At 42.8% G+C, this 27299-nt stretch overlaps 3 protein-coding genes across 6 annotated transcripts; 1 reads left to right on the top strand and 2 right to left on the bottom strand.

Moving 5' to 3' along the window:
- Nucleotides 1-1417: 1417 nt before the first annotated feature.
- On the bottom strand, nt 1418-12211 carry tnpo2b (transportin 2b). Its single transcript, XM_062430444.1, has 24 exons — nt 12055-12211; nt 11165-11264; nt 10847-10922; nt 10541-10690; nt 10188-10294; nt 9939-10072; nt 9748-9829; nt 8819-8941; nt 8590-8708; nt 8450-8510; nt 8192-8363; nt 7141-7293; nt 6729-6954; nt 6473-6644; nt 6187-6381; nt 4903-5061; nt 4184-4271; nt 3963-4061; nt 3755-3850; nt 3478-3553; nt 2790-2889; nt 2589-2663; nt 1650-1779; nt 1418-1551 (listed from the first exon to the last, which is right to left on the bottom strand). The coding sequence occupies exons 2-23, from the start codon at nt 11261-11263 to the stop codon at nt 1672-1674; spliced, it is 2670 nt and encodes an 889-aa protein (XP_062286428.1). The 5' UTR covers nt 11264; nt 12055-12211; the 3' UTR covers nt 1418-1551; nt 1650-1671.
- A 1037-nt stretch (nt 12212-13248) lies between these two features.
- rln3b (relaxin 3b) lies at nt 13249-20273 on the bottom strand. Of its 2 annotated transcripts, XM_062428314.1 has the most exons (4): nt 18997-20273; nt 13998-14079; nt 13722-13907; nt 13249-13625 (listed from the first exon to the last, which is right to left on the bottom strand). In XM_062428314.1, the coding sequence occupies exons 3-4, from the start codon at nt 13894-13896 to the stop codon at nt 13351-13353; spliced, it is 450 nt and encodes a 149-aa protein (XP_062284298.1). In that variant the 5' UTR covers nt 13897-13907; nt 13998-14079; nt 18997-20273; the 3' UTR covers nt 13249-13350. The 2 variants fall into 2 exon arrangements, with proteins under 2 accessions (XP_062284298.1, XP_062284290.1); XM_062428306.1 differs by lacking the exon at nt 18997-20273 and having other exon boundaries at nt 13998-14342.
- Nucleotides 14749-26543, top strand: rfx1b (regulatory factor X, 1b (influences HLA class II expression)). 3 transcript variants are annotated; one of them, XM_062428289.1, is made up of 18 exons: nt 14749-14869; nt 16045-16420; nt 20282-20379; nt 20567-20656; nt 21458-21528; nt 21737-22025; nt 22127-22308; nt 22396-22515; nt 23102-23223; nt 23593-23711; nt 23867-23970; nt 24058-24209; nt 24333-24430; nt 24590-24739; nt 24852-25063; nt 25153-25306; nt 25461-25506; nt 25610-26543. In XM_062428289.1, the coding sequence occupies exons 2-18, from the start codon at nt 16072-16074 to the stop codon at nt 25789-25791; spliced, it is 2538 nt and encodes an 845-aa protein (XP_062284273.1). In that variant the 5' UTR covers nt 14749-14869; nt 16045-16071; the 3' UTR covers nt 25792-26543. The 3 variants fall into 3 exon arrangements, with proteins under 3 accessions (XP_062284273.1, XP_062284266.1, XP_062284281.1); XM_062428282.1 differs by having other exon boundaries at nt 20564-20656; XM_062428297.1 differs by lacking the exon at nt 20567-20656.
- Nucleotides 26544-27299: the final 756 nt, after the last annotated feature.

Below are 27299 nucleotides of genomic sequence, written 5' to 3'. Positions count from 1 at the left end.
AAAACAAAAAAGGTCAAATAAAATAAAAAGTGCAAAAACAACTTAACAGTCACTGAAAATAGCATTAATTCAAATGTTTTGTGTTAATTGTGCGAATTTAAGTCCACTATAGAATTTTTTTAAAAAATCATCAGTAGCAGCAAAAACAACAAAAAAACTAACAAAAAAAAGGACCATTTTTTAAAACATTATAAAGATCACAATGACATTGCCAATCACTGTTTTACTTAAGATATCAATATGGCATCAAATGGATAACAGTACAAACAAAGACATAAAGACACATACACACTCAGTCTCGTGCGCACACACACATACGCACACACTTGGTCACAGTTAACAGGTGCCAAGGACATTGCGGTGGGAGTCAAGTTTTAGCTCGGTACCATATCAAAAACAATACATAGTTCACACACTGTTAACACAGAATGCTGAAGTAAGGATTTATAAACTGCACATGCACGCACGCACGCACATTCACGTACACACAAACACACACACACACACACACAAAACCTCAAAGAGACAACTAAGGATGTGATTCTCTCTCTCTCTCTCTCTCTATACGATTTCCTCCCCTCCGGTGAGAAAAACAAATGTGTTAGCCCTAATCCTCCCTTTCTAGAGGAATGGTATCCATGAAGCCACAAGGACACTCTTTTTTTTTGTTCTTTTTTTTTTTGTTCTCTGTCTCTCTTGATCAGGTAGAAAATGTGACAGGAATATGTCTGATAGATGGATAGCTCTGTGAAGCAGCACTCTGGTCAAAATGAAGGTAAGAAAACACATATGCGGATAGCGAGATTATCTTACAGTTAAGTAGAATTCAGCGACTACAGATGAAGTAATTCTTATTGAATCCTATTCCCCGGAAAAAAGAAAGATATCACCCAGAAAATGAACAGAGTTTAGACACCTGTTGGTCAGTCTGTCCCTAACTACATGCAGTAGGTCTTAAAAAGTCTAAATTATAGTGCCACCCACAGTCAGTTCCATGTACTGCATGTACAGCATGTGCAAGTGTATGAGTGTGTTTGCGTGTGTGTGAGTTTGTGTACATTGGTCTGTCTCTGTCGGTCAAGCTGTCGGTTACTCTTGAGTTTAAGAATCCCATTAAAATCTCAACTGTCCCTGTCCTCCCAGCCAAGTAACAGACCTTTCTGTGGCTCTTTATTTTCCCTGCCTTGTTATTGATTTCCCTCCCTCTCGTTCCCTTAACTTTCACTGTACTGGTCTCTTTCCCTGTCTCCCTCTTTCCCAACTTATCTGTCCCTCCGTCTCCTCTCCATGTCTTTCTCTCTGTCCCTCTGTCCCTCTATCTGTCCCTACCAGTTAGTTTTTCTGTGTCGGGTCCCTGCCTAGTTAATCTAGAGGTGTCCCCCTGTCCCTCCCTCCCACCCGCCCACCCTCCCTCTATGGACAAACACATAGGGCGTGGGGGCCGTCCGTCAGGGGGAGCGGCCAATAGCGTCCCTCTCCCTCCCCCCAGATCAGGGCAGTGCAATACACAGATGGATGAGTTTCCCGTTCACCCTCCTCCTGCTGGCTCACCTAAAGGGGACAGATAAAAAAAGGGGGACAAAAAGACGTTAACTTTGTTATAAAGTAATCTGTATGTTTGATTTGTTTGATTTTGTGTGTGGGATTACCTTGTGGGTCGATATAGAGGCTCTAAACACCATAGCAGGCTGCCAGTCTCTCCTTCAGCAGAGGGGGGAACTGCTCTGAGAACTGCTGCCAGTTCTCCTCCCCAACCTGCTCCTTAAAACCGTGCAGGATCTGTTGAAATTGGCAGATAATGGGGGAAAAATGAATATCAGGCACAACCACAAGTCATCTTGGACTTCACAAGCAGCCAGACCACAGGCAGCACACTTACAGCTAGTGCTGGAAGTTAATAATTCCTTCTTAAACTGCGTGACCTCTTGACAGTTCCCTTATTGTTTCTTTTATCAAGACCAGGTCTCATAAAAAGCAATAAAGCTGGAGTCCTGCATTTTGAGGGTTTGAATGACAACACTTGAGAGCTGTGAGACTTAATCAAACAGTAAAAGCACAGACCTAAGGTGAAAAAAATGAGTAGAGCTCAAGTTTCAATTCAGGTGTTAATTCTATGTTTTTGTCACAATGAGTGACCTTTCTCATCTTACATTAACTATTATAATTTTTTAAAAAGGACAGGCAGGATCACCAGGTTTATTAAGCCTACTATGGATTCACTCTTCTTTCAATAAGCCTTTTAAATCTTCCAACAGGAATATTATAGAAATTCTCTGGATTGTGCAGCGTGACTCTGCACAATTCACTGATCCAAGTTTGGCTTAAAGCTGGCGTTCAGTATGCTGCACTTGTACTTTTATGACTTTCATAGCAGAAAACAGATGAACACACACTGCTTGGCCTGAGGTCTCTACACCTTGCTGTGACTCACATAGCTGGGGGGAGAAGAGAATGAAAAGCTGGATGATTGGTTGGTGAATTAAAATCAGTCTCTAATTGCAGAGATGCAAGAGCTCGCACTCTTCATCATGACCTGTTTCTAACCCCCCATCAACAAGCCGTCATGTGTCACTAAGTGAGCCCCTCACCTTGTAGAACATGTCTCTCAGGTCGTCTTTGGGATTCACCCAGGAAGCCACTGCATCACAGAAGAAGATGAAGTCCTGAGCAAACACAGATGGAAAAGTGAGATGGTTAGAAAAGTAAAAAAGGTTTAAAGATCAAACTTTAAAAGAAAACAGCCGTGGGTTTGCTCTACAGTCAGATGAGCAGAACTTAATGTGTCTCACCTGCACCACACCACCTGGGTTCACACCAATCATCATGCAAATCCCGCGGAAGGCCGAGTCTTTCTCCTCGTTGTCTCGGATGTTCCGCAGAGACGTGCACCTGCCGCACACAATTATTAACCAGCATTAATATCAGTGTATTAATCAGCAGCAGTTAAACTTGATGCTGTTCCCGCAACAGCAGTCAATGGACAACATGGTAATGCATGTCAGTATGTAAGGAGGCAGCAAGAAGGAGGAAAACAAGTGAGATTAATCAATGTCAAAAAGGTAACCATCATTATCCTTAAGGGGGGTATGCGTCTTTTCTTCTAGGCTTGAGGAGTCTCAAAGGCTTCACTGTTTCATTCTCTTCCAAACATTTCAGGAAACTATTTACAGAATGTCAACACTGCAGCGCTTGAAATGATGCGACTGTGTTCTGCAGCGATGAGATCATACGAAAAAGCAACAAGGAAAGAATGAGAAATAAAACCACAGACGTGAATGTGTATTGCCTGATAGGAAAAGAAAATTGCCACGAATGTGTTTTGCAAGTGCAGAAAAGGGAAAAGAAGAAGATAAGAGGGAATGGATAGCATGTGAAGATTCCAATGCTGAGTGTGCAGGTACAGATTTGTACTTGCAACACAAAGATGTCAAAGCATTGGTAACGAAGGACACAGATGGAGATTAAACAGTCTCTCACCAAGGTCGGATAAACTGCGGCAGCATGGGAGCGACTTCCTGAGGACACACGTAGCCCAGTCGACCAATGGTGATAGCTAGAGGAGGACGGAGGAGAGTCAAGACTGCTGTTAGGACAGTCTGTGATGCTAACTGCACCTGCTTCTCCTTTGTGGACCCTTTAATGTTTGTTTTTTTAAATCTGCAATGTGCTGATTTTCAACTGTCAAGACTAACAAACACCAACAAAACTGTCTACGGCTCTTTAAAACAACGGATAATATTGCACATTCACATACCGGTGTTCTCCAGCAGGGTCTTGGGGGTGTTGGGTCGATTAATAATCTCCACCAGCTGGCTCAGAACCATAGCGATGTACGGCTGCATTTCCACTCCTGACAGAGCGGAAAGTTCAAGTGAGATAGGGGTATCAATACACTTCATATTCATATTCTCACATTCACATCATCATCATCATCACACAAGAACAAATTTGCTGCAGCTCACCCATCTGCATGCAGATCTCTCCTATGGCCCAGGTAGCGTTGTTGCACACAGAGATGAACTCTGGGTTCAGATTTGTTCCGAGGATTGGCATGAATTCAGCTGAAGGAAACACACGCACACAAATAAAATGTTATCATCACATTTATTAGACACAAATAAGAAGGATGATGAATCATTATGTGTGTACTGTAAGTGTATGTGAGAGACTGTGAGATAATTACCAATACATGGTTTGACATGAGGGAAGCAGGCCTTGGTTAAGTCACCAAGTAGAGCAAACGAACTCTGTCTTACTTCAGGCATCGTATCCTGGGACAACATAGACCGAGAGACAAAGAGAGATGTGAACACACACCATTGACAGGATTGTCCAGTTGCATCCAAACAACACAGGATCCCGCTGCGTCACATTCCGCCTCTGTTGGCACTGCCGGAGATGATCCGCTTTTTCTAGCTGCCGGCACCCCTCGCTCCTCTGTCTTTAAACGGTGGGTCAATTTTTGCCAGAGAAGCTCCCCTCTCTAATGTGTGAAATTCACTTGTAAATAGATAGATATGCTTGTATTTATTGGCAACTGGATTAAATGATGCATTTCTTATATTAAACTGATTATAAAATGTTTTTACCTGATAAGTAAGTACCAGAGGACACTTCAAAAACACCATTAAGTATGCTTAGTCAGAACTGCTTGTTGGCCCCTCTCCTCCTTTTGTTTTTCATGTTGCACAACTACTTCTGACAATTTCTGTGTGAACACTGAGTGCAACACTATGAATGCCTTCAATTATTACCATATATGCAACCGCGCTTGATCCCTGATGTGGTTGGAAAACATATTGTATGAACATGAACCCTAACACACTTTTAGCTGTTTATTTGGTAGGGAGGAAAAAAAGCTAACTTAAGCTCAAGTTAGACACACACAGATGCTCTCCTCACCTGCATGCACTGGAAAAGCAGAGTCATGATGTTGCTGCGAGCCACAAGCGTGTCCACATGGCCCCCGAGTCCCTCGGCTAAGCCGCTCAAAAGATCCAGAGCCACGATCATGAAGTCCTTGTCGGGTGCCTCGTACTGATCTGGCTGCTGACTGTACATCTGAGACACACACACACAGAGGAGTACATGGAGAGAAATAGCACAAAAGTGGGCAGATGAAAGAGAGTGTAAAGTTTGCTACAAAAGGTTTGATACAAAAGAAGAAACACCAGATTTGAGGCTAAAACTTGCTTGTGAATGTGAGAATATCTGCTGGTGTGCCATAATGAGACCAAGCATATAAAAGGTCTGCTAGTAACCCCTTAAGATCTGTAACGTTTATTCCCACAAAATAAAAGGATCAGTCAGGGTGAAGATTTGACTTGCAATAGTGTGAAATAAGTTTAAAATATATAAGAGGTTTTTGTTTTACCCAGAGGATGTTGCCCTGACCAGCAAAGTACACTAAACAGCAGGGGTCGGCAAGGGCGTTTGGCCTCGGGCCAATTTTATATATGAATATATATATAAATATACACATACATACACACACACGCAACTGGAATTTGCGATTATAAAATGAGATACTTAAAGAGAAAAGAGAAAATTAAAGTAAGTGTGTAGAATTGTAATGATTGTGTATTATTCTTTGTGACACACAACACATCACCACGTTTTTTTGCGCAGATGTTAATGTTTTTCATAAAGGTTTGAAGCTGCTGAGGTGTTTATTTGTGTTGTTGAACGTAACCGCTGTGAAACAATCAGAAAATAACGTTTTATTGATCTGGTTCACTGGCTTTCTCGCTGCCGGCGATCCCTCTCTTCATTCACTCTCAAGCTCACTCGACCACAGCTGCAAGCACAACAGCGTCAGCTCCCTGTCCCGCTGCTCTGTGACTGTACCTCTACAGCCGGTTCTGTACCTTTTATACAAAACAGGGAGGCAGAATAAGAGCGCAGCATTCCCACCTCGAAGGGCCCACAGTCAGTGATTTACTGCTGTGTTTTTTTTCTTTCTTCACCACACACCGCATGTTGACTATTTCTATATACTATCTACCCGTTTTTCTTACACTACACATAGCATGGCTATTTCAGCAAGGCACAGTCCAACACCTGCAGCCCGTTGTTAAAAGAAGGAAGAAAGTTGCCGACCACCGCTATTACAGCATTTACTGTACATAAAGCAGCAAAAATATAAATTCTTTATATAAAGTGAGGTGGAGTGTGTGTGTGGCTCACCATGGCCTGAGCCAGTGTCTTCTGGACCAGGGTGACGCAGCGTTGGTAGACGGGCTCGCAGTAGGGCAGGAAGCCACTCTGCAGCGCCGTGGCAACAGATGACAGACACTCGAGCAGAGGGAATAGATCTTTGTCTTCATCCTTCAGCTCGTTCCACTTGGCTATCAGGGGAGGCATCAGCTTCTGAATGTACTCCTGCCAACACAAGTGTGATGTCGGTCTGTGATTGATTTCAACACATTACACACAAGATAAAACCGTGTATATGTGAGAGTTTTGGCCTCACAGGCTGGTTGAGATGGTGTCCCACAGAGTCAGCCAGCGTTCCTATGGCATCGTAGAGGATGAGCAGGTTCTTGTGCTGGTACTTCCCAAAAGCAAAAACCAGCGTGTCCAGGATGAAGCTCAGGTAAGGCACCAGCTCTGTACATGCCTCCTCCTCCAGGGTGGCAAACGCACTTTTAAGAGAGATGAGATGGGTGAGGAGGAGCGGAAAACGATACGGTATACAAGAGACGAATATTTGCAATAGAAAGATGTACCTGCATGCTGCCTCCTGTACCCTCTTATTGCCATCCAGGATACGCTTGAGCAGCTCCGTCATCAGGGGTTTGAGGTGAGCGTCAGGGGGCTGGCTGACCACCCAGTGTGCGTAGCGGCTGAGGGTCCAGCAGGCGATGGAACGGACCAGGGCCTTCTTGTCGCACAAACACTGGATGAGGTGGGGGATGAGCTCAGGCAAGTAAGGTACCATGCCCTGCATACAGCCTGGAAGGAGAAAAAAGTTTTATGCATCACTGTTGTGAAAATAAGAAAAGTTCTCTTCTTCATCTCCAGCAAAACATCAAGATATTCAAGATTTTAGAAATGTGTCATTTGCCACAGACATTGACATGTATGCTGTAGTATACACTATGCTGTATTTCAATGGTCAAAGTGTGTGCCATGTCTCACCCTCAGCGATAGCCCCTAGCACAAGGATGCCAGACTCCTTGATGACCCAGTCAGGGTGGAAAAGCAGACCTTTCAGCAGGGGCAGGAGATGGGGGAGCAACTCCTCACGAAACACGTTGGCAAGAACATCCAGAGCCGCTGCCGAACATTTCCCTGGAAGAAGGAGCCCACAAACCAGCATCAGCATTCAAATGTCAAAACACAAAATCAGACTTTGAATGCCCCGTGGACAAAACTGGGATAGTAGGTCATTTCAAGTACAGATATAAACAGACAAATAACGGATAACAAAAGGTACTTAATTAAAAAAAACTACAGAATGCATTCACATATGCAAATATGTAGTTAGATATTCACGTCACCATGTCTAGATGGAAGTTACTTATATTCTTATGGCGCTTTTCCACTACACAGTTCCAGCACGACTCGCCTCAACTCGGTACGGTTCCAGAACAGACCTTTTCCATTACAAAAAAGTACCTACTCAACGTGGGCGGGGTCGTCATAGCACGGCTCCACGAAACTGCCGTGACTTCATTTTATACGCGACACAAAACACATAAACAATGGAGGACATTGAGGCAGTGGTGTACTTGCTGCTGTATGTTGCTTTTTGTCACACACAAAGCAAGAAAATTGAGCCGTATGGCTGTAACGCTGTTGCCGATATTTAAATATGCCGGGTTTGATTCTTATGTGGGACGGCTCATGACTCTTCCAGCGACAACTCTTCTGACCAATCAGTGGCTGGCAGTCTGTTGACGTCACATTTAGTATTGGCTCGGCTCGCTTGGAACCTCACCAGAGCAGGTGCTAAAAAAGAACCAGGTACCAGATACTATCCCTAGTGGAAACGCAAAAAAAACGGAGTCGAGTAGAGTCGTGCTGGAACTGTGTAGTGGAAAAGTGCCATTATTGTTGTGATATTGTAATATCTCAAAAATTCTTAACAAACATGAAAAAAATGTGTTAGAGAGTCTAAGAAGTCCAGAAATATTTAAGAGAGTGGATATATGGACACGATATATGATGCTGCATATCTAACGCTTACGTAGGTTCCAGTCAGACAATGTATCATCATCATCGTCCTCGTCCTCGTCGATGTCCTCCCCCTCCTCGCCTTCCCCTCCTTCATGCTGTAGAGTGACGGTGCGGGACTTGTGGAAGCGAGGCTTGATGTCTTGCTCGCTGTCTGGAACCGCCTCGTCCTCTTCGACGTCCCCCTGGGAAGACGACGGAGAGATGAGTGAATAAAGCATGGATTAAAGACAAGTAGGCAGTGGAGTATGTGTTTGTATGAGGAGCTCACCTTTAGGAGAATAATGTCAATCTCAGAGTATTTCATCCCATTCACCAAGATCGGGATCAGTCTGTAAAAGAGATACATATTTTCACTTCCTTGTTATCAATTTTTTCCAGTCTAATGAAATGTGACATGCGAGCACTTACTGGACCAAGTGGCCAGACAGAGCCTCTTTACAGATGGGCTGTTCAGCCAGAGTCAGCCAGAACTCACAGGCCTCCAGAGCCACATTCTCATCTGGATCCTGGGTCCGCTGCAGCATGTACTGGTGAAAAAAACAATAACAAGAAATAAAGATGAGACAAGAGCAAGGCAGAGCCACACTTGTTTTTATGTTTAAAAAAGGTGGCGTGTCAGATCAGGTCACACCCTCACCTGGATGATGCTGTGCATGTGGGGGATGAGGCGGTCGATGCGGACTTCCAGCAGCATTACGAGAGCCCTGCACACGTTCTTCCTCACTTCACTGTCCTCATCGCCGGCCAATGCAAACAGACTCTGGATACAAAAATGATGATGAGAGAGAGAATAGATGGCAGAGAGAGGATGGGAGGACGGGTAGGGAAAAGAGACAAGTAATAGGGTTAACAGAGAACTTAAATAAACATGAATTAATTAATCTTGACATTGTGTTTGAACTCGAAGGAACTCGAAGAGAATTTTAAGGAGTCAACTTAAAGCAAACTCTTTTGGGTGAAATGTGTATCTGCCAGTTCGATGTGCTGCTGTGATTAATGACTGCAAAGCCAACACGTGATTGTGATTGACTAATGAATAAACCGCTGAATCAGATACTGTAATTACTGAATTAAAAAACAACAACATACAATCAAAAACAAATCAAATCAAACAAAAACACCTTACTCATCAAACATGCAGCCTTTGTTGTGTTATGCGGCACCACACCTCGCTTTCCCTGAAGCTTAATAAACCTAATATTGTACTTCATAAGAATGTAATAAACTCTTCAGGTCTTTATTTCAAGTGAGGCATGGCCGCTATGAAAATCTGCCCTCTTAGGAGAGAGTATCACTTCATTGTGAATCAGCAGTTATGATGATCTTACATATGATGTTTGAGTATGGTGTGCAAAATCCATCAAGGGAAACTACAAAGTGATGCTTTCAATGTTCACAATCTTTCCAATTTTACAATACATAATATCCTGCATTGCCTTGTTGTTATGTTACATATTCACATGATGACATGATGGAAAATTAGAGCACTTATAGGACGGAGGTAGAAGGGGGGGGGGGACTGAAAATAAATGAAGTTCAATCAAGAAAAAATCTTTAGGTGCTCACCTCAATGAAGGTGTCAATGTTATCCATCAGAGCCTGAGCTCGACCGATGATGAACTGGTTCACACAGGCTATAGCATGGGACCTGAGAGGAAGACAAACAAGTGGGCTCTATGAAGATGGTTTTAACAAGGAGACTCTGATGCTGCCAGAAGATATAGAGACAAAAAGTAGAGGACTGGTGTTTCACAGACCTGATCTTGGGGCTGCAGTGTTTGAAAAACTGTAGGAACTTGGGGATCATGATGTTCAGAGGTCTGTTCAGAGCATCGCTATCCAACAACTCTGATGAGTCCTCGCAGATCTTCTGCAAAGCTCCAAAAGAACCCTGAAAGACACAGAAAATCATGAAGGAACACTATTAAAAAAACAAAATAAACAGATTTAAATCTGTTTATGGAAAGTTTTTTTTGTGTGTGTGTAAGGAGGTATGTGAGCCTGACCTCGCAGGTGTTATAGTCCTCTGAGTTGAGCAAATTACAGAGCTGGGGCAACAGTTCAGGCCAGGTCTGCAGCTCCCCTTTAGAAGCTATAGTCGTGATCAGGATACCTTAATGACAGATAATAAAAGCATTATACAAAAATAAAAAAACATGCTTTTAAACTCAGGTGCAAATAATAACTCACCACTGCATTAAATCATTTAAAACATCTTGAAAATACAGCACTGGCTCCCCCACAGCCACATTACCGGAAAAGACACATCCACCCACATGGTACTTGACTCACCCTGGCTAGAAACTGCAGCTAACACTAACGTTCCCTTTGTCTAATCTCTCTCACTCAAAACACCCACCTATAGTAGCTCTGATAAGTGGTGAAGGGTCTCCGATGTTGTTGAGGCATTCTCGTTTGATGAAGTCAGCCACATTGGTAGGAAAGTTCTGGTAGTGAGCCTTAACATTGTTCTTCAGTATCAGACCACTCAGAGAGCGAGTGGGCTCGTCTGGAGAAGGAAGGCGGCAGAGAGACATATCAGAAAGATAACTTTTAAAATAACAGGACTGCAAAGTTGTATTTATAAATGCAGTATTTGCAAGTGTCGAACTAGGCTATTTTGTTTTATTATTGGTATCCTTATTTTTTATATGTACATAAGTACCTTCAGATTTGAGGCTTGTGAGGACAAAGATGAGATAGTTGTTGAAATCAGGAAACTGGTTAAGTTGCTCCAGTTTCTGTCGGCTGTGTTAAGGACGAGTTCAAACATCAACATATACACACTACAAAAGCTCACACACCCTAACATACCTTATGTTCATATTAACATTTGGCCAAACAGTAGCGTGAGCATTAATACACAATCTATTACACCTGTTTACCTGACACAAGCTGTGCAGTTTTCAGTTTCAGCCACTTTGACTCACAAGCTCACATAGGTGACACACACAGACACACACACACACACACGTAAGGATACTTCTTGCACAGCTCTCTGTGTGGCTGTGTCTGGAGACTGCGAGTCCTTGAGTAGCTGAAGCACTTGCTGCAGACCCTGTTCATCTGGCTGCCACTCCATCCTACAGTAACACAAACACACCAACAGCCAGTTTATGAAGCAGATACGACACACTTTGGCGCCAACACCCAGACAACAATAGCCAACAACACCTGTGTGATCTCAGCCCTGCGTATTTTACCTTACTAATCCAGTCACGTACAGTAACGTAAGCTACGGTTACAGATGAGGCCAACAACTAGCATGTGATAACCACCGTTACTATTAGCAACGACTTGTCAGATGCTTCGTCAATATTGACAACCTGAATCTTCATTTAAGACAAAATTCACCGTAAATATTTACCTACAGTCTAACGTTAATACAACACTACCATGCAAGAGTTGTCGTTTATGAACATTGTCCGTTTTTGGCTACATGACGCCTATACGTAATACAGACTGTATATGTATTTCTTACACAGTCTACGAGACATAACAGTATGCTTTCTTCTTTAAGTACGTTACAGTTGCATGAATAAGTAGGAATAGAAAGTATCAATTACGACCCGGGCAGTCGTTTCTACATGAGGCCCAGATTGTCTGGCTGGCTCGTTCAGCTAGCTTAGCGTCGCAATGATACTTAACACGTAACAGATTCAACCAGAAAACAACCGAGGGTTACTATGTTATGTTAACTACCACAACGCGACGCTGCATTGCCAGTGTTATGTTTTTATAATTAAAGCAGCAAATGCGGTGGAAATGCAGCGCATTAATATTCACAACAGAGCGGTCGCATATCAACACCCCGGCAGCTACCAGTAGCATGGCTAGCTAGCATCATCTTGAAAGTACCGCGAAAGGTTTTACCTGCTCGACGTGTCAGATCTATATTTCTATAGACAGCAGTGCAGTCAAGCTGTAACAAGTCACATTCACTTGAATATGACTGCGATCTGCGTAGCTAGATGCACACTTCAGATCTCAGTAGATCTGTTTGACTACTATGCTAGCTGGTGTGTGACAGAGATTGCATGCCTTTGCAATCAAGCCGGGATATCAGTATGGTCACGTTCGGCTTCCGTACTGACTGTCGGGTAAGAAAACAGCCAGTAAGTCTGACTCTGAGTCAGTGGTGCTCTTGGGTCTGGGGGTCCTTGAGGGGGTACCAGGAGGTCTCCAGTAAAAAGCGGAATCATTTATTCTCACTATGACCTCATCCATAATTTACACAATGAATGTCAGAATGAATGACTATTTTAGTCATGGGTTTCATACTCTTTCTATAATAAAACATCTAAAAGCAGGGATATTATCAGATGGGGGTCCGTGGGCTAATTTGGGTCATTTTAAGGGTCCTTGGCCTGGCTAGATACAGCATGTGTTAATGCACAATCAATGCTGCCTTTAAATAGTTTTAAACGATATAACTGCACATCCTTCTGATGTATGAACAGTTTGTTGCATAGTTTTGTGATGTGTTCATTTCTGGCCTCCAGATGGTGTCAGTTTGCCTTAAAAAACGCATCTGACTATTATATAATTGATCTGTATAAACTGATCTGTGTAGACACAATTACACCATTACAACCTAACAACAAATACTATTGTGGAGCTTGTTATGTTCAGTTGATTGTAATGTGTCTCCAAATGACTGATAATTCATCTCTGGTAGAAAAAAATGCCACGAAAAACCCAAATCCAACATCCTGGATTTCAGTGCAGTGTAAGTCTGTTTTGTCTTTTTAGGATTACACAAAGCAGCTATAACTTAGAGAGGACACCCTGTGTGTACTCATATTCACCACTTCTTCCTTTCATTTCGAAATCATTTTCAAAACTGCAGTTCTGAAACAAGGTTTTGGTAAAAGTGGAAGTGTTCTGAAAGCATGAAATATAAATTTAGCATGTGTTTTGTAACAGGAAGAGACTTTCATAACAATTACACAAGGTTTTATTAAAGTCATATATCAGTCTATGAATATCACAGTAAATAAGTTTCAACAAAAAAACATTTATTTACATTCTTGTGTCTGTTGTTAACACACGAGTTGCCATTTGGATGTGATGTGGAGAGGGATACAGTGGGTTTAAGAAATGGATGAATCACATAAAAACATTAGAGCTCTGCACTGATGAGAGGACAGGATATTTAAGAAACTAGGTTCAGCACAAGGAGCTGATTTCGCTCTTGCTGCAGCCCCACTTGCAACAGGCATTGGACAGTCCCACCACTACATCCCGTCCTTTCCTATCTGCGCTCCGTAGAGCCTCCATCACCTCCTCTGAGAGTGGCGTGCGAGCTGAGCGGCTGAATCCCGCAGCCACCGACGCCAAATCCAAAGCCTGAGTTTTCCATACTTGGGGCCCATCCTGTTTGCTGTTAAGTTGAGGGTCAGGATTTGTGTTCCATGGGTCAAAGTCCTCGTCTCCAATAACAGCTGATTGAAAGGAATGGTAAACGACTTAGTATTTACACTTTGATTTAACTTTAGGAAAGCATAGCATATCATAAAAAAGTAACTTGTGAAACTTACCTGAGTCTCCTACGCTTCTCCTCCAGCGAGAGCCACCACAGGTAAAGATGACAGCTCGTATGAACTCTCTTCCACACAGCTTCATACCATAGAAAGAGGGATGGCCATCATTGGATTCCACCCTGTCTACCAGTGCCACCAAAAAACCCAAGGTCAAGAGTGCTGCCTTCCACATGGTGAGAGTACCTGCAAAAGATGCCGTAGGTGTCTCAAAGGCTTGATAAACCCTTGTATGTCTTACAGTGTGGTTTGTGTTTCTTTATGAACAGCTGTCACCTTATATAGGCCTCAGCATCACAGTGAAAGACCTCAATTCACCTCCACCTCCTCTTTGTTATGCCCAGAGATAAGATCAGACCTTTAGGGGCAACAATGCACATAGAGGAAAAAGAAAAACTGTGATTAAGTAGTGAATGATGCCTGAGGTGCTGTCAACAGAGGTCTCCGCAATCTAATCACCTGTGACCTTTTACTGGCCTTTCTGTCCCTCACATCAGTTTGGTTATGGCTATGTGTCACCTGCACAATCTCGTTCTCACTAACTGCTCCGCTGGATTGGATGGAGATCACTATCTGCTCACCCCTAGGATAACTAGGTTGCCAGATGTTGGTATTCAGTTTAAGTGTCACACATACACACTTCAGAGAGATTTCAGAAACCAACTGGTGATACTGCTGTGACACAAATCAGCTGTGAACTTCTAAATGTTGCATAATATTAATGATGAGCCTATAGAGGTTGCAGAGATAAGCTGCAGTAGCAGCATTTTGTGTGATATGAGTGACGTGACATTCCGTCATTTATCATCTATCTGCTTGACATTCTCTGCAATCAATAAAAGTAACATCAGAAGTGGAAATTTGACGTTGGGCTCTGGTGAAAGTGACAGACAGGGGCTGTAAACCAATCAACGATCGCTTTTTTCCCTTGACGCTGGGACCACCTCCCAAGTCATCCAATCAGCATGCAGCATAGGGCGGGGCGATGACGAGAGGGTAGCAACAGTTGCCCCGGTGAAGGCAAGGCGCCATAGTCACGGTAGTCCTGGCGACAAGAACCAAGCAACGGGAGTCAACAACAACAACCTAAATCTGAGGGCGAAAAAAAAACTTACGACAAAAAGGGACATTGCTGGGATAAATTACAGGTGAAAAAGTACAATATATCACAATTATAATTTCATTTTCGCTGAATTATATACGCGTTCTTGTTCTTTACAGTCGTCAGCGTTAATGGAAGCTGGTCGAGCGTGTCGGTGATGAAAGTGGTTGCTAGCTTCTTTCCAAACGCAGACCGTTGTTATGGCGATGTCAGATCTTTGATAAGAGCACAAGATGGCGGGTGTGTGTGTGTGTGTGTGTGTGTATTTGTTACAGTGTCAATCTTACTTTTTTAAAAACGTATTTACTTGAGTGTCCAGGCTGCTACTTACACTTTAGATTACTGTGGATCTATAGACGTGATTGGTGTCGTGGTGATATATTTACAGACTTAACCGAAAGATGACTAGCGAGCAACTAGCCAGCTCGCCTTAACGTCATAACTTAACGTGAGCTGGCTAGCCCGGGGAAGCTAACGTTGCCACTCTCGCTTTCCCAACTCACTTTTTGAACCCAAGATACAGAAAAGCACATGAAACTGTTTCTGCAACTTAAGCGTGAATGAGAAGTAAACGCTAATATATGAGAACAGTGTGTTTCGTTGTCTTTTTGTGACTTTGAAAAAGTTTTTGGGTCTGACATTGAGTCACTCCCGTGAACACGGTGTGCCTGGATGATCATCTGATTGTCTTGTTTGCCGTGTTGGTTTACACAGGAGTGGCTTATCTGCCTGTGGGATGGCCTTTAGTGCTGACTGACAGTGGGTCCAATAATTAATATGCATGTATTTAAAGCGAGCTGATTATTGTAACGTCTGGGATCCTCCATGGTCGTTCATATTGCCATTCTGAATTAGTAAACTAGTTGTTTAATTAATTTTAAATGCTGTGGTTACACAGAATTAACCTTATTTTGTAAATTGAATCCATGTCTATTCGTGGGGCTTAGCTGTGTTTTATATTACATTCAAACAGGAAAGGCTTTAGACTACTGCTTAGTCTTAGACAAAAGCCTTACTTCCTCCTCTGGTTTATGTTACACACACACACACACACACACACACACACACACACACACACACACACACACACACACACACACACACACACACACCCTCTATGTGGCTAAAACATAGAGACATACAGGTGAAGTTATGTGACAGCAAAGTGTGTCTCTGTTTTTAACACTTTAATCAATGTGTGCTGTCTCTTTTCATCCAAAGAACTATTGCCTCAAAGCATAGGTTGCCATGGCAACTTCTGGATACTCAGAGGACCTTCAGCCTCAGCAGGCCAACACTGTAACCATAGCAACACCCGCTGCCACCACACCCTCGTCAGCAAAGACGGCACACTTCCTGTCCGAGATCCCACCGACCTCTGGAAACATTGCATCCGCTAACCAATCAGCCACCGCCTCAAAAACAGGACAGGATGCACTTTGTTCCCAAGCGCCGCCCACACAGGCCCAGAGCCAGAAAGCAGTGGTTCTGACAACTCCCACACAGCACTACGTAACCCCTGAAATCCAGCACTCTGCGGTCCAGAAGAGCAACGGTCAGAGCAACTCGCCTCAGTACATCATAGTGACTGTTACAGGTGAGAAACTGAGGAATGACTGACACGTGTATTTATTACATAATACATACTTTGCACAGCAGTTATTACACACTTTTTAGCTTATGTAAGCAGTAGAAGGGCATGATATGACACGCAGTTTCAGCAAGTTTCAATTTGTCCCACAAGGCTGTTTCTATGATGTACACAACAGGCTGGATCCTGGTTGGAGAACAGTGCAGAGGAGGGTTGGTATAAATATTTGTCTTCAAAATAATTACACAGTCATAAGTTGCCAAAGCCTCACAATATCACGATATATCCTAGAATTGCTTACATTTTTTGACTAGTGGTATAAAAAAAGTTAAGTCAAAGTGGTATCAAATTGTGCTGAAACAGTAAACCGGATGCCTGATAAACAGAAATGTAATCATCATGTAATTATTGAAGTCATTTATTAAGGTAAAATTCCAACTACTTCTTCGTTCAAGATTTCAAGTGTGAAGATTTGCTGCTTGTCTGTTTTTTTAAATCAATGTAAATTGAAAATCTTTGGATTTTGGGCTGTTACTGTTTACTATTTTCATTACTTTTTATAGACTAAATGATAGGTAGATGAGGCATTTTTACTTGATAAACAAATCAGGTTTATAAAAGGTTAAAGGTTATCATTCTTAAATTAACTGAGGTTATTCTATGGTCTGATATCATCAGTATATAACCTGTCATATAATCTGATATATTCAATCATAGTATATCATATCAACTTGCTCAACAGCAGAGTTTTAAGAAGAAATTTGTGTGTAGTTTCATGCTGGTCAATAGTGGCCATTGGCACAAAACATGTTTCAATGATACACACGCATTATTTTACTGTATTTATATACAACAATCTTTTTAATTATAAATATACATATAATGGTTATTATATATTGTGATGATGTATAGTCAGTTCAGTGTTAGTAGCGAATGGTCCTCAGATCCCAGCTTAAATCCCAGCAGGATCGATAGAAAAACCTCTGATTTAGTTTGCCTGGTCGTGTGGGCCATACATTATCAGAACAAAATAAGCTGATGGTGTTGGTTGCTAGGCTGCACAGTCCCAAATGTGGGAACATGGATGACTGATGGATGGAACCTGACTTTTTTTTCTCCTCTGCTGCTTTTGGAATTAGAGAGTTGGTAGTATTAAAAAAAATCACAACAGACTTAAAAGACCATTTTGCAGATTTCCAACCTTAATTCTAGCTATCTGAATTAGGGATATATTGTTAAAAAAACACCTGTAGTTGTTGCCGATGTACTGTGTGTCTCTGGCGCGCAGCTCCAAAATCTGTTGTTCTTCTGACACCAGTGCTGTCATTTGACATGTACAGTGATGTAATAGGGGGCAACAAAGAGCCACAGGCCTTCATTTGGTGTCAGAGGTTGGTCTCCCAAAACACTCCATTGATAGACCAAACCGGACACTAAAATATATCATAACTAAATACTTTAAAACGACTGTAACTTCTGTGACTGCATCCAGCTCTGAGCACAACCCGGCTCCTCATCGTCCAAAATGGCGTCCACCGACACAGGCAGCTCTGGCAGCATTCTGGCCTAAATGTCGATAAGTTTGCATTGAGACATCTCACTAATTTCAGGGCACCGTTTATGTTGTGATCATTGCACCCCCGGCGCGATAGATCCAGACTCGATGATGAAAAACTTTTTCTGAATGAAACTAAGACAAAGGGAAGCGATATAACACTACCCACTAACTGTCTCTGCTAACCGGCTGCCTTGCTGGGCCGCCTGCGTTCTGTAAACACTGTCAATAACAGATTGGACGGGATGCTCGCAGTGCTTTCTGGTTGCCGTAGGATTCCGCCTTAAGAGCGACAAGTGGAGTCCTACAGCCTTTACCTTCAGTTTTCTCTTTTCACAGGGCATCAATTTGTAAAACAGTTGCACATTTCTACTTTACGGGTGACATAGTTTTCAGAAACCGTCATATTGACAGCGGTGAAGTTTCTCCTTTAAGGTTTGCAATTCCTGCGGTGGTACAGAAAAGGAGATAAGCCAGTATCTATGGTAGCTAATGTAATGTGAGCTTGCGAGGCTTTGGACCTTCTCTAGATATCACTTTAAATTAATTTGCTTTTTAAAAAAGTGTCCTGAATTTTAAAAAAAACCTCAGTCATCTGTAAATCATTTTCTATTCTAAAATACAGTGTTAACTAATGGAAATGAAAGGGAATTGATTCCCAACACTGGTGTCCGTCTGTATGTTTATTTTAGGCGGTCTATTCGTAGATCTTTCTGCCTGCTAGTATCAAGTGACACTGTGCACTCTCACCCAGACTGAGAGACTCATAGGCCTGGAGCTCGTCTCCTGCTCATGAAGCAAGACTACTCAGTTAGCCGAATATCTGCGCTTATTAAAACCTCTAATTTCCACATATCAGAAACATAAGAGGAGCTGGATTTTACACAGTACAGTTACACAGCTAATGTACTGGAATAATCCAAGCCTCATGAGGGAGAATGAATTTTACTCTTTTCACATTAAAGATAGCATGTGAAAATGATGTATGTCAAGATTTCCATTGAAGTCAGAGTCATTGTACACTCACCTTAAATACTGTAAGAATACAGCACAGCTTCGTGGTTTAACCTGTTAAACAGGTCCAAAATATAACAGAAATCTTCTAAATTAAAAAAATATAAAAAAATATATATATTTAGGATTATTTTCAACAATTAACTTTTTTTTCTTCTAATCAATCAATCAATCAATCAATCAATCAATCAATCAATCAATCATTTTGCCTACAAAATGTTAAAAAATACAAATGTCCATCACATGTATTATAGAGCCTGTAATGTTGTAGTAGTGTAAAAAACCCATCATACTGATATGAATCAAATCAATTAAGAAATCTCTTTTTGAGAAAGACTGTTCAGTAGTTTTACATGATAGAAGAAGTTATTGATAAATATGCGATTGAAAAAGTGCCAGACACTTTTCCTGTCGATCAACTAATCAATTAATTAAGTATGTCTGCGGTCGTCCAGGTCTTTGTATATCTGGAAGTTCTAAAGGACTGAACTTGCTTCAGATTCTTGTGAGATGAGTCTCTCATCCAAAACGCCTCCTTCGTTCTGATTAGTAGCCTCGTAGTGTCAGCGCTTTGTTCGTGTTTTAAAGTTTCTCTTCTGGTGACTCTCAGCCGGAGTCATCAGCCCCCAACTGTCAATACTGGATGAACCTGGTGATCTTCAAACAAGTAAATAAAGTCATGGATCAGAACGGTTTGCACACATTAACTTTTTTTTTTTTTAGCCTCATTCGAGATGCAAACCTGTGGAAAACACCTTTTAATTTCTAGTGATAACTCATTTCTGAAGCGGGCTGTGGAAGAGTATAACGGGAGCGATTATGAAGTTTTGAAGTATCACGAGAGGATAACAGACATCAAAGTAGGAAATCATTAGAGTAAAAGGTTCCAAGGCAATGTGTTTTACCCTCAACTACACCCGAACTCCATCCTCTGTTTACGCCCTCTATCCCATCATCCACCACGTATCTCTCGATTTCCCTCTTTCATCCGATCTGCGTGTTTACAAGATGGAGGGATTTCTCTCCATCTGGCGAGATTAGCTGTCCAAGGCTGTCCCCCTCTGTATGCAACATATAAGGATGAAAAAAGAGTCCTCGCTGTCAGTTTCTCCTCAGCTGAACAAAAAAAAACAACAAGAAACTTAGATGTAGGATGTTCTGCAGTGGCTGTTATTACGATTTGGAAGCAGTCTGTCGTGAGTACTAAACTTGTGGCGCTGATGGTTGGATTTTCTGGTGATGTTTGTTTGACGATCTGATTAATCTTCTCTCCTTCGTCCTTCCCGTGTGATCCCCAGAGGGCTCGGTTCACTCCAATGACAGTCTGTCAGACTCCAGCCCCCCTGCCCCAGGTGTCCCCACTCAGGTGGTCCAACCAGTGCAGACCACCTCACAGGTAAGACAGGCACACCACACACACACACACACACACACACACACACACACACACACACACACACACACACACACACACACACACACACACACACACACACACAGAGTATTTGTCATTTGACTGTGTAGGGTCAGGTCACAGATGATGATGAAGTTTTATCTGAAACTGTGGGTTTGCTCACCAGCAGAGATCAGTGTTGCAAGCGGTGTCACAGGCAGCCAAGAGGATTCAGTCAGGCCACATCAACAACCTGCAGTCCGTGCACATTAACCAGGAGGTAAACACAAACGCGCGCACACACACACACACACACACACACACACACACACACACACACACACACACACACACACACACACACACACACACACACACACACACACACAGACACAGCATTTCATGTCATCATGTAAGAAAAACATACATACATTTAACGTATGGATGTAACGTGATAATGACATCTTTGTCCATTGTCACAGACAGTAGAATCAGAGCGATGTGGGATTGAAAGCCGTTAGGTGGCCTTTTGACCAAAGTCATAATTTCACTCTTGCTTTGCATCCCTCTCCACCTTCATCACACGCTTTCATTTCCACATGCTCGTCACTTACTCTCACAGCGCCCTCCTCAGGCTGTCTGAGATGCACCTGAACACGGAGCTGTGCTGTTAATGCTGTGTCAGACTACTACTTTGTTCTTGTAAGGCCACTTTGGCTTTTATTTAAAAGTTGATAGTACAGAGACAGACAGCTATAACATTGGCTTCCAGTTATGCTAAATCATGATAATGGTGAGCTGCCAGAGAGGTTTCAGGAATTGGGTCTGGCTGCTCTCTCCTCGAAACAAGGGAGTTTGTTTATCACAGGAGGGAATTGTTGACTTGGCAACACTTTCCTCCCTCTTGTTATCACGGGAGGGAATGGTTGACTTGGCAACACTTTTTTTGACAAGTAGTATTAGATAAAACAAGTTGTGGGAAGATGAAGATGAATAGAATAGTTTTAAGATGTTTAATATTATACATGGATGAACTAAATAAGTTTCTCTCTTTCACTCTATCTACTATCTTTTTGCCAAGGTGGAGCAGGTGTACTCTGGCCAGGTGCAGTATGTTGACGGGGCGGATGCAACTTTCACTACGTCCACTATGTGAGTAGAAAGAAACCTGCTCTGTGTCAGTGGCGCATGTCTCTCTCCCTCCCTCTCTCTCTCTCACACACACACACACACACAACTCTCATCTTGTCGATTTACTAGTGATACAGCTGTTCATTTATGTTTGTGTGTGTGTGTGTGTGTGTGTGTGTGTGTGTGTGTGTGTGTGTGTGTGTGCATGTTTACATCTCTCTCCGTCCAGCCGATCAAGTAGCTACCCTTTCTCCGACTCGCCCCTCTTCTCCCAGACCCCTCCCACCTCCTCCTCCACCTACTACGATGCTACGCCCAGCTCCGACTCGGACATCGGTGGATCTGTGACCTCGCAGCCGGTCTCTTTGGCAACAGGAGCCAATAGCGGGGCAGCTGCTGTGGGTGGAGGGGGCTACGTTATTCAGGGAGGCTATGTGTTAGGAGCGGGGGGAACTGGAGCAGCAGGTGGAGGAGGACAGAGTTATTCCAGCCCGAACTCACGTGCCCCACCTGCTACTGTGAGTACTAAAGTTCACTGTGTTAAAACCTGCTTTGCATCATCTATAAAATTACAGAAAGGTTCAGAAAATTAAATTCTGTGACCGTCCATCTTCCACAGGTGCATTGGCTGTGTGATAACTATGAGGGGGCGGAGGGGGTGAGTTTACCTCGCTGCACCCTCTACTACCACTATCTGCTCCACTGCCAGGAGCAGAAACTAGAACCTGTTAATGCTGCGTCTTTCGGAAAACTCATCAGGTCCGTCTTCATGGGGCTCAGGACACGGAGATTAGGGACCAGGTACATAAATACACAAACACAGGTACACAGATTTTACTAGACATGCATCTCTGGGTATGGTCATAACTTTTCGTGTGTGTGTTTCAGAGGAAACTCTAAGTACCACTACTATGGTCTAAGGATCAAATCCGGTTCCCCTCTGCTCAGGCTGATGGATGAACAACAGCACATGGCGATGAGGCAGCAGCCCTTCTCACAGAAAAACAGGTATCCAGATCGTGAAATTTAAATGTTAATAAATGTTTATCATGTTCTCCATCTTAGTTTTGCAGGGTTTTGGTTATAAACCGAAGTCACCAAAGTTATTTCAATGAATCCTGAGGGGAACATACATTTCTGAATAAAAGTGGTATTGCAAATCCAGCTGATACTTGTTGAGATACTTAATTGAAAACCACAATTGTGAACTTCGTGTGATGCTAGAGGTCAATTCAGTAGATCATCAAAGTCACTAGGATGCATCATCTGGGCACCATGGGTATCGGTTCCAAATTTCCTTATGATACTTGTTCGGTTCACAAAAGTCCAAAGATGAAGTGTGCACTAGTACTCTCAGAGGGATCACCAAAGTCAGTAAACTTCATCCTCTGGGACCTTGAATGTCTGTACACAATTTCATGGCAATCAATCCAGTAATTGTAAAAATATTTCAGTATAGACCATCCCAAGAGTAAGTAGCACGGCTAAAAATGCTACTATGGCTTTATGTCTTTAAATCTGTGTCAGTCACAACTTCTACTTCTTCTGTGACTGCCTCCCTGTCTCTCTTAATGACATGTACTCTGTCTAACAGGATAAAGCCAATTCAGAAGACACACGGTATCGCCAATGGGACATCAGGTGGGGCGGGTCAGCAGCAGGCAGGAGCGCTCTGTGATATTTCAGCCCAAGTGCAACAGTACCAGCAGTTCCTGGGTGAGAAACACTCACTCTGCTTAATATTCACTATTGTTTTCTAACCCTAACCCTCTTATTATACAATTTTATTTAAAAGAAGAGAAACCTGTCCTTTGATTATAATGATGTAATGAGCTGTGGTAACACTGTCATAATTAGTATTAAATAGTTGACATTTTCTTAAAATCATGATTTAGTGCATCATTTTCTCATCATCTAAATAATCCATGTAAATTGCATGTTTTGCAAAGCTGTTGCTGTAGTTTCAATTGTCAGGATTTGATGTTGTTTTTACACATTTACAAGAAGACTTCAGTCTCACTACATTATAAAGATAAGGTCTGACATGTGAAATTTACAAACCTCCCTCTGCTGTATCTTGCTTAGAGGCATCACGGCCACTGCCAGACTTTGTCGACATTGATCTGCAAGATAGAACACTGCCTGACGGGGTCCTTTTAGAACACCTCAAGGCCTTTCAGACTCTCTACAGAGAACACTGCGAGGTAGGCAGCATGAACAAAGACAGGATACGTACACTGATCATAATACTTACTGTTTTTATTGCGTTCCAATGAAAATGTCAACATATCATCAAGAATCAACCAGGATTGCAAAGACAGCTAAAACTCCTCCATGATCTCATGTGTGATCCCTGCAGGCTATTATGGATGTGATGGTCAACCTTCAGTTCACTCTTGTGGAGACACTGTGGAAATCCTTCTGGAGGTTCAGCCAGAGCAGTGATACAGAATCCCTCAATATGTACGTGTCAAACACGCAAAAACAATCTGATGGAAGAAATAACATTACATACCTGCGTGTCTCATAATGTTCTGTCTCCTTCTGCAGGCACAATGAATCTGAGAAGCGTCTGCCGAAATCCTGCCTGGTGGTGCTGTGTAAGTTCGAGCCTGTGCTGCGCTGGACGAAAGAGTGCGACAACCTGCTCTACCAGACTCTGGTGGAGATCCTCATCCCTGATGTACTGAGACCCATCCCTAGTAAGTTAGTAAGGCGTCTAAGAGGCCTTTATGTCTGAAAAGTATCCAGTGAGGGAATCACAGTTAATCAATAGAATTCCAGAGGTAACATCTTTAAATGTAAATATGCAACTTTTTCCTCAGGTGCCTTAACTCAGGCCATCCGTAACTTTGCCAAGAGTCTGGAGAGCTGGCTGACAGGCGCCATGATGAACATCCCAGAAGAGATGGTTCGCATAAAGGTACTTGCATGTTTGTGGGCTGATGCAGTGTCAAGACAGAGCTAAGATGCAGTGACCAGCTGTGATCTGATTTGACTTCCCACTCATATATTGTGAGTGTGACCTGAGAAATGGGATCTCATTATGTCTTTCTTGATTCTCCTCCCTCCCTTCCTACAGGTGGTGTGTATTTGCTCCTTCTCCCAGACACTGCGTCGCTACACTAGCCTGAACCACCTGGCCCAGGCAGCCCGTGCCGTCCTCCAGAACTCAGCCCAGATCAACCAGATGCTCTCCGACCTCAACCGGGTGGATTTCACTAACGTTCAGGTCTGTCTGCGCTACTGTCCGTCTCCACTCCTCCCATCTCTTCCTGTATTTGGTGTTTAAGTGAAATAGGAGCAGAACCCTGACACAGTCCACCTGTGTGTCCCCCTTTCAGGAGCAGGCATCCTGGGTGTGTCAATGTGAAGACCGCATGGTCCAGCGGCTAGAGCAAGACTTTAAACTGACCCTGCAGCAGCAAAACTCCCTGGAGCAGTGGGCTGCCTGGCTGGATGGTGTCGTCTCTCAAGCCCTTAAACCTTACGAGCACAACCCTGCCGCCCTACCGAAGGCTGCCAAGGTCTTCCTGCTCAACTGGTCTTTTTACAGGTGAGAGAAAAAGTCGCATGTGAAGTGTTGGACATCACCAACTGAAACGTTTGAGTTCACACCGTGCATCTGCTCCCCTCCCTCACCAGTTCAATGGTTATCCGGGACCTGACTCTGCGCAGTGCCGCCAGTTTTGGCTCCTTTCACCTGATCCGCTTGCTGTATGATGAGTATATGTACTACCTGATAGAGCACAGGGTGGCCCAGGCTAAAGGAGAGACGCCCATTGCAGTCATGGGAGAAGTATGTGTCCCCACATGAAGTTGCTTACATAATGCAGCCTGCATTTGATGTACGGTACCATTCACAAGTTTGGACACACTCTCTCATTTAATGGGAAGGTGTGTCCCTACTACTGTAATGTGTTTAAAAATGTTGTGTTCTTTCTGTGTTGCAGTTCGCGAGCACCGTCAAGAGCCGAATCTCTCCGGATATGGAGAAAGGTAACTTCGCTGTGGTTTCTGTTTTGAGTTTTACATCTTGGTTTTCTCTGAGCCTGTGTCGCCAGGTCACTTACTGTCCTGTCAATGTCTGTCTCTCCATCAGATGAGGAAGAGGACGATGAGGAAGAGGAGAGCGATGAAGAGAGCGGAGATCTGGTGCTGCAGTCTAACGCTCTGAGCGCGCTCGAGGACGACGACAAAAATGGAATGGAGCCGCCGACCAAGCAGCCCAGGACCAGTTTAAATCTGCACACTTTGACCGAGACGAACAGCACACCACCTTAGTCACTCATTTATATAATTAACACACACACACACCTTTGCTTTAATTTTAACATCATGTCATCCCATTCTACACCCAGCCCGTGTACGCTTGTGGTTTGCAAACAGATGATGTTCGATGTTGAATTTGCGTCTAAGCATGTGAGAAAAGTGGGAGAGCGCTTTGCCAATTTTTGTGTTGTGTACTTTTGTGCTGCCATTCTTTTTCTCTTTTGCCTTCGCCTGATCATTTACAATCCTTCCCTTGTTCCCTGTGCCTTCCCTGACTATCCAGCAGCTACACGTCAATAGCCGCTCCTGTCCAGCCTATTATATGTACAGTATATACAAACACATACATATATATAAATATATATATATTCTTGATTCCCTCCTGCTCCGCTTTAACCACTGACCTGATTGCTATGGAGAGATGAAAAGACTCCAAAATGCTATACTAATAAATATCACTCACATTGCCTTTTAAAGCAATGACTATGCAGGGGAGCTGGACTTTTATGAATGACACTGTCTGAAATACATTTTTTTAAATCTCAGAGTAGCATCTGGACTCATACTGCACCATGAATTTTGTTGGCAGTAAAATAGATTGACAGCTATTTGTGGATACCATGTTTTACTTTTTTATGTGGGTTCTTTATAATTTGGCCAACTAACTGATACCCTGTGCCTTTGAGAGATTTCTAGCCTGAAAAAGCTTGTATTCTATATATTCTGTATCAGTGGATTAATAAATGAAGGTCCTGTGAAGTAGTCTTGATGTTGTCATGAACTTTTACTAGCTGTAACAAAAAAAAATTGAAGATGGTGACAGTCAAGCTTCGTTGTGATAAGACCGCCCAGTTTGCTGTTTTTCATCTATTTTTTTCTTCATCCATCCATCCATCCATCCATCCATCCTTCAAATCTCATTATCCCTGCTACACACACACACACACACACACACAAGTAATTACTCAAGTGCTACCCACCACAGACTTTCCTAGATGCAGTGCATTTTGAACGGGCAACAGGACAACGCCAAAGCTTATCTCATCCAATCAGCAGCACTTACAACACTGTATCCATGGCAACCTTTGTACCAGCTAGATGTACCAGCTACAGCTATCTCAAAAGTTTTTGTAGTGCAAAATTAGATGTTTATTTTCCGGATATCTAAACAGTCGCAGCTACTCCATATGTTGCACATATTGTAGATATATATTCTGTACCTTTTGTGAACGCTGTCGTATATCCAAACTATTTGTATGTTGTTGAACCATTATTGCCTTAAGAAATATGTCGTGGTATGTCCACTATCCAGAGTATGGAGCTATATTTTTATTGTGGTGATGATGATGGTGGACCAAGCATGTGAATATGGTGACTTTACAAAAGAGCACTTGCCCAACCAGAAACTTCTCACGTAGTGTTATCAGATGTTGATTTTAGTGTTCTAGTGTGGGGGAAAAGATAGAAACGGTATCGATAGCGGGACGTTCTTTCCGCTAAGACGCCACCAAATAACTTTC

The sequence above is a fragment of the Scomber scombrus genome, chromosome 2, assembly GCF_963691925.1.
Source record: "Scomber scombrus chromosome 2, fScoSco1.1, whole genome shotgun sequence".
Classification (NCBI taxonomy): Eukaryota; Metazoa; Chordata; class Actinopteri; order Scombriformes; family Scombridae; genus Scomber; species Scomber scombrus.
Note: the sequence above shows the minus strand (reverse complement) of the source record. Positions and strands in the feature narration are given on the sequence as shown.

Bases quoted from the DNA above. Each gene is read 5' to 3' on its own strand.
- tnpo2b (XM_062430444.1), bottom strand. From the start codon at position 11,263: ATGGAGTGGCAGCCAGATGAACAGGGTCTGCAGCAAGTGCTTCAGCTA. The intron at 7,294-8,191 runs GTAAGCGTTAGA...TCCTTCTTCCAG, and splicing joins ATTGTCTGACTGGAACCTAC to GGAAATGTTCGGCAGCGGCT. The intron at 2,664-2,789 runs GTGAGACACATT...GTGTTTGCTCAG, and splicing joins ACCCAGGTGGTGTGGTGCAG to GACTTCATCTTCTTCTGTGA.
- rln3b (XM_062428314.1), bottom strand. From the start codon at position 13,896: ATGTGGAAGGCAGCACTCTTGACCTTGGGTTTTTTGGTGGCACTGGTA. The intron at 13,626-13,721 runs GTAAGTTTCACA...CCTTTCAATCAG, and splicing joins GAGAAGCGTAGGAGACTCAG to CTGTTATTGGAGACGAGGAC.
- rfx1b (XM_062428282.1), top strand. From the start codon at position 16,072: ATGGCAACTTCTGGATACTCAGAGGACCTTCAGCCTCAGCAGGCCAAC. The intron at 21,529-21,736 runs GTGAGTAGAAAG...CTCTCCGTCCAG, and splicing joins ACTTTCACTACGTCCACTAT to CCGATCAAGTAGCTACCCTT. The intron at 24,740-24,851 runs GTCTGTCTGCGC...TCCCCCTTTCAG, and splicing joins TGGATTTCACTAACGTTCAG to GAGCAGGCATCCTGGGTGTG.